General features: G+C 42.1%; 1 protein-coding gene across 10 annotated transcripts in view; it reads left to right on the forward strand.

Annotated features, from left to right (window-relative positions):
• LOC116843153 (cAMP-regulated phosphoprotein 21-like) overlaps window positions 1-5,891 on the forward strand; it is a 20,090-nt gene extending 14,199 nt beyond the window's left edge. For 7 of the 10 annotated variants that reach the window (XM_032813298.1, XM_032813302.1, XM_032813300.1 and 4 more), the window contains one exon: window positions 1,167-5,891. Coding sequence is in view for 9 of the 10 variants with exons in the window: in XM_032813302.1 (XP_032669193.1) it covers window positions 1,167-1,224 (58 nt within the window). In the remaining variant the exon portion in view is untranslated. The remainder of the gene's footprint in view (window positions 1-1,166) is intronic. The other 3 variants (XM_032813297.1, XM_032813295.1, XM_032813296.1) reach the window with 1 other exon arrangement.
• Window positions 5,892-6,566: the final 675 nt, after the last annotated feature.

Below are 6,566 nucleotides of genomic sequence, written 5' to 3' on the forward strand. Positions count from 1 at the left end.
TTTTTTTTTTTTTTTTTTTTTTTTTTTTTTTTCTTACGTGCTGGAAAGTGATCCCTACTTGATGCGAACCCATACACGAGCAAAATGCACATCGAATACATCAGATCACATCGCGGTTTTCTCAAGCTGTTGTCGCAATGAGAATGCGACAACGTCAGCGAAACTTACGAATCTGGAAACCGTCTAATTTCACCAAAAAACAAAAAAAAAAAAAGTAGGAAAGATACCTTTTCATTGCACATCTGTACTTCATTGTTGCACTGTATGCTTTGACAGCTCGACGCGCACACGGAATATGATATTTTTGTCTGCTGAGGAAACGTTCTGAACCGTACGCAATTCTTGTGTTAAGGAATTATCACTCTAGCGTCTTAAGCGTATTTTTAGGAATTTTTTGTAGGCAAACAAAGAAATGAATCAAAAATCAGTTTGGAAGGCTTTATGTTTTAAAGTATATATTTAAATTTTTATGTTAACATATATTACAAAATGACGTCGCTAGAGCCTGTTAACATAAAAATTTGAATATTCACTTTAAAACATGTGTAATAAAGCCTTCCAAACGAATTTTCGATTAATTTCTTTGTTGATCCACAAAAAATTCTCAAAAATACGCTTAATTTTCGAACGCTAGAGTGGGATAACTCTTTAATCTTTCTCTTTTCTATCCGACAGTTACGTGAGGATCTTATTGTAGATCGCTTAAGAGTGTTTAGAGAGATAGAACGTTTCCTCGCGAGTTACATTTCGTTACAATGACACTGAATGTCTTCTGTGCACACTTCTATCTGACATTTATCCACACGACACTTGTGTGACACTAGATTTCTCATGCTTGACTCTCACACTCGGATCGATAAGACGCGAATACAACACCATCATTTGATCGACTTCATGTCAAAGAGTACGCATTATCATTGCTTTCTCACACGTCGACCACGGTGTGTACACGGCCGCAGCATTAGCGTATGGATTATGTTTTTCTTACGAGACATGTTTTGCTTGTAACGTGTAAGGCTTCTTCTGATGAGTTACAGTTTGTGTGTTACTCGCGTGCGAACGTTTTCGATGACATCCGCTTTATTTGCGTCAGAACGATTCCTCGCTCGCGTTACGTGTCGGCGATCTCTGAACTCTCGGCTCTAAACAGTGATATTTCCTTCCAGGAACGGTAAAGGTGACAATCACCCGTCGGAATCAGCTGGTACAATATTGAGGGAATGAGAAAGGGCGCGGCAGGATGTAACATCGCTGGTGCGGCGCGAATTCGAGACCGGTTAACCCAAGAAGAACCGAGATCGGCGACGCATCGTCAGACACACGATTCCTACATGCTACATAATTAATTATTGTCCTAAATTATTTCAAGAGAGTCACAGGGACGCTATATTCGGAGAGGGAGAGAAGAAAAACGTAGCGTCCCTGTGATGTGCGTACGTATGGGAAATATGTGTGAGAGGAGACGACAGTATATATATATATACCGTAACGCGAATTTCTCTTTTCGTTTTTCCGAGCACGCAAGAGGAGCGAGAAACGCAATTCGAACCCTTTTTTAATTCGAAATTCACGCTCGATCAAGTCTGAATTACCATGACAACGGCAGGAGGAGAGCATGAGCGAGAAAGCGAGAACGATAATTTAGGAAAAAAAAAAGAGAAGAAGAAAAAAAAAACTGTTATCACATGAGTGCTCCAAAACGTAAGAACGAACTAATGAATCAGTGGTGCACCGAACAATTACGGGACAAAAGATTTTAATTACTATTACGATCATTATATATGTATATATATATATTATATATATACAGTATATATATATATTATACTTGAAGATATTTTAACTGCGGTTTTACAGATACTATATGAATGTGAGATTTACTTTTAAGAGACATTATCTTTAAAGTCAGAGAAAACACACACGCTCACACATACACGACAAACGAATTTACGCGGAGGTGATTGTCGCGGCGATATCGAATCGCCGGGAGAATCCCCGCGACGATTAACAGCAACACGTAACGGAAAACAAAGAAGAAAACTACACTCTACTGAGTACGTTTACAAAAACAAATTCACACCTGAGAGCTCTGGAACTCGGTGTCGATCGTTCCCCGGTCAATACGATTTTACCACCTGTCTACCTACCTACCTATCTACCTATTTATCTATATCTGCTAATTTTGATACGCGCTGCCATCGCATCGGTCAACGAATATTGCGTTAACGTCCCGTCGCTGCCCGTTTCGAGTCCATTTTGAACGAGTTATTTGCTACCTCAGCGTAAATATCTATATATGAAAATTCTAAAAGTTGCCGCGCGCGTTGACGATGCCGCACACAACACACACACACACACATATACACACATTCTCTTCTACGCTTCTCTATTCAAACACGTGTCTCTATTGACGACAGGAACTTTTACGCACCACGCAGAAAGTTTACATCTGATTTCTACAAAAGACGTATACTCGAGAATTTTTATTATGTTTTACGAAGCCGCGATACGAAACTATATACATGTATACATATATTAAAGACAAAAGCGGAAACAATATGATTATCCGAAGAGGGAGGGTGAGAAAAGAAGAGGATACGCGAATTTAACGTTTTACACTCAACACGGCGTTCTCTCTAAGGTTCAAGCAGACACGTATATCGAGACATCCCTATACATCGTCGCGAGTTGAAAGGATTATAAGCAGTGTGCGTAACTGACCATAAGTAAAAATATGTAAACGTATTCAGTACACGGTCTCTGTGTCTCTAGTTTTGAGCGGTAGTTAAGTAGCGTGAAGCCATCACAGCCTGATATATTCCACGTTGAAACGAACCACGAACCTCTATTCTGTACTCTCTTGCGCTCGCGCAGAAAGATCATTGAACATTTGTTAATCGACCCCTTTGAGTCACAACACCGTGCGTGATTGATTTCGACGATTCTCCTTTCGTTTCTCCCGGATGAATATGCGAATCCGTCGCCAGTGTCTCGATACCCGGCGATATCGGCGCGTCTTCACCAACCACCGTCAAATAATTCGTCTTCCAGTATGTGCAGCGCACGCTTCGCGCAAGAGCTCTCTCACAAGTTTCCCTTTTCGGTTACCCTTCGGTCACGCAGCAGACGCACTTCTCACGCACGCACAGGCATACATGGAACACGCACACATACATACACACATATACACCACACACAAGCACGTTCCAACGAAATAGAAGCGTACACGCGATTATCATGCAACAGCTGTAGCGGTGATGGTGACACGCGGTCCGTGGTTAATTAATAACGTCTCCGTCTGTGAAAAAAAAAAAAAAAACTATAGGCGAAGCAACGCGGGCACACCTCGCGCCGTTGAGGAACCACCAACGCGCGGTATGTGTGTGTGTGTGTGTGTGTGTGTGTGTGTGTGTGTGTGCGTGTGCGCGCGCGTGTGTGTGTGTGTGTGAGTATTGTTTTACTTTCGCGAGCCGAGATCGAGAACTGTGCATTCTCTCACGCGTAGATAGAGTATAGAAGCGTATGAAGAAGAAGAAAACATTAGGTATCCTCACTGTTAGTCATTACTTTTCGTAGATAGTAGAACGGCGTGAGATTGCGAGGGCCGCCCACGTTGCTCCGCGACACAAAAACCAAGTGGAATCCATCCAGAAGCTTCGCTTACGGTGATTGTACTTCAGAACGTAGGTGAAGGTGTGCCTATCTTTTTTTATGACAGTTTAAATAAGCGAGAGAGAAAGAACAAGCGCGCGCTCGTGCGAACTCTTGTCTTCATCCTTCAGCCGGAACGGAGGCAGGGAGGGAGGGAGGGAGGGTGGATAGATGGACGGATGGGTGAGAGTCAGGGGGGAGAGTGAAGAGGAGCGCTACTTTAAGGATAAAGCGCGCGCGACGAAGATTTTAATCTCGTTATAGGCTTAAAAAATAGGGAAAAAAAAAAGAAACGAAAGAGACCTGAGCAGATAACTAAGCGAGAAGATATAGGTAACACTCACACACGTACACTCGATTATAAAGAGATGGGCGCACAGAAAAGCATAGTATTTAACTGTACCTAAAACGTCGTCGTAGTGATTAAAGAAGAAGATGAAGAAGAAAAAGAAAAAAAATAATCGTACCTATTAAAAAGAGCAGTTCACGCATCTCCTTAAGATAAAATAACGATAAGTAAAAGAGGATTAAGAGGAAAGGGATACGAAGAAGAGAGAAACCAGAGTAAAAAAAAAATAAGTTATATCGGCCGTCAACGGAACCGCCACCAAGTATCGTCCGACACCCTCACGGCACCACACATATTATATATTTTGTAGGCGATCGCGCGATTATTCATGTGATTTACCGAGTATTTATATACGAACCGGTTTAGGCGAGAGGGCGGAGAGAAAGGGAGCAAGATAAGAGAGAGAAATCGTACCAGGGTGTGATATATATACATACATATATATATATATACATATATATATATGTGTGTGCGCGCGGACGTGTTTTTGTATAGTGTACAATAATATAATTTCGCGCGGACGTTACTTGTTAGGCCGTCGCTTCTCTTCGTGCGATAGCTAAAACGACAGACGAACCAAAAATGGCAACATATATACACACACACACACGTAAACAGAAGCACGCACATGTGTACACAAATGAACGATCGCGTTTGCATATTTCCCGTTTCGTTATGCTTTTAACCGCGTGTTCGACACACCTGTTCGGCATCGTGTTGCACGATTGCGTCGACGTTTTGCATTTTTACGCGGATTTACATTGTAATCACGATGCACTAGTGGATATGTATGATGTGTATATATATGTATGAGTTGCGCGAAGCATACGAAGAAATTACAGCGATTTCAATTGTCATTTCGACCGTCGGATCGTCCGCGAAACGCTTGCGAAATTCGTTGCCGAAGAGCGGAGAGAGAGAAGAACGCGAGATATTACGAAGTGCGCGGCAGGTGTGGCGAATCGTCCCTCGATTCCGCTTGACTGATTTCCTCCGAATATTCTAAAGATCGAGTCACACAAGCGAGAAGAAAACGCAATGCGAGAAACAGCCGTTCGGGCGACTCTCGTCTTAAGAGAATCCTAAGATTACGAGCGATGAAAAAGAAGAGAACGGGTATTATAAGTACTGTGAGCTTGTAAGACCTCATCATTGGTTTACCACTATTTTTGTATGCGACGTGAGGCGATTGTTAGCAGCGAGCAATAAATTGGCGAGTCGGCAGAATGGGAAAGAAGCGAGGGAGGGAAGTTCCCGTGCGTCAGACTAGGTATTGCAGTTTGAGAACCACAGATTAAAGATTGAGATTTTATTGAAGTGATTGCCAACCAACAGTAACATTCCCGCTTAAAATTGTGTAAACGATAAGATTGCATTACAATCAGACTGAATTTCAATCATTATCTTATTGATTCACAGTGATTTAGATTGAAATTCGAACTAAACTTTGTGTAACATTATCGTGTTGTGTTCATCATATTAAATAGGGATCAATGTAAACATTTCCCACATTGTTATATGTTATATGTGCATACATGTTGCATGCAATAGTTACAACATTGATGTAGCGTTATTTTTTAGTCGATGTTTATTGGACTTTTTTTCAATGTCTTGTCTGATCCGCGAGTCTAAGGTCGATTCTCTCACCCTCGTCTTTCTCTTCTGAATCCTTCCGCCGACTCGCAAACGTGCATCCTTCGAGGATTCGCGTCCTTAGCGACAGCTGAATCACGAACACAGACACACACACACACACACCTACATACCTACACACATCCGTTCTATGTAACGAGAGCAATCCTGTACGTTTCAAACCGCGCGCTCGCGGATATCATCGCGATCATTCGCGAACAGAATAAAACGGAACATCATTCGTTTCTCCATTCATTCATTCATTGTGTGTACAGCTTGATAGTACGGCGCGATAGAGAATGCGTATCGAGTTGCGAATGATAGCGCGAACTATTGCGGGGATACATTACAGGAAGCGAAGTGTCATCTTGCCGTTAAGCATATCTTTTCGCCGCTACTTGCGTTTATAGACCGTCGAGCGAGTCTGAGAAGTGCTGGGTGGATATGCTTGACATTCATTCAAAGGCCGGTCGCACCGACACCGATTAGCCCCGGCAAATCCGATTCCTCTCCTCTCTGCATTGCGAAAGAAACTACAATGCAGGCAGGAGTGACGCTTGTCACATCTCCGTGATAGTTTTCTTCTTAGCGGTCGTGTTATCGCTCGAATTAAAATTGCAAGAGGGCGATCTTGGAATCGGACCAGTTTCTCGACGTCGCTTTCCCGGCTTCGTAATTGATATTGCATCGTGATGCAATTCATTCTCTGCTAATAAGTTTCTCCCTCTTCTTTTCTTCTTTTCTACCTATTCTTCTAGATACTAGTTCGTAATTATTATGTAGAGATTAACGGAACTTAACTAATCGCGGTCGGGCCTAACCGACGTTGATGAGACCGATCTTGAGAGTTTAGAGTTAGTTGAATGTGATGCGGACAAGTTGCAAGTGTATCAAAGTAGCTTCTTTTTTTTTTTTTTTTTTTTTTTTTTTTTTT

The sequence above is a fragment of the Odontomachus brunneus genome, unplaced genomic scaffold (assembly GCF_010583005.1).
Source record: "Odontomachus brunneus isolate Ranch 3 - 2012 unplaced genomic scaffold, Obru_v1 Obru_scaffold_030, whole genome shotgun sequence".
Lineage (NCBI taxonomy): Eukaryota > Metazoa > Arthropoda > Insecta > Hymenoptera > Formicidae > Odontomachus > Odontomachus brunneus.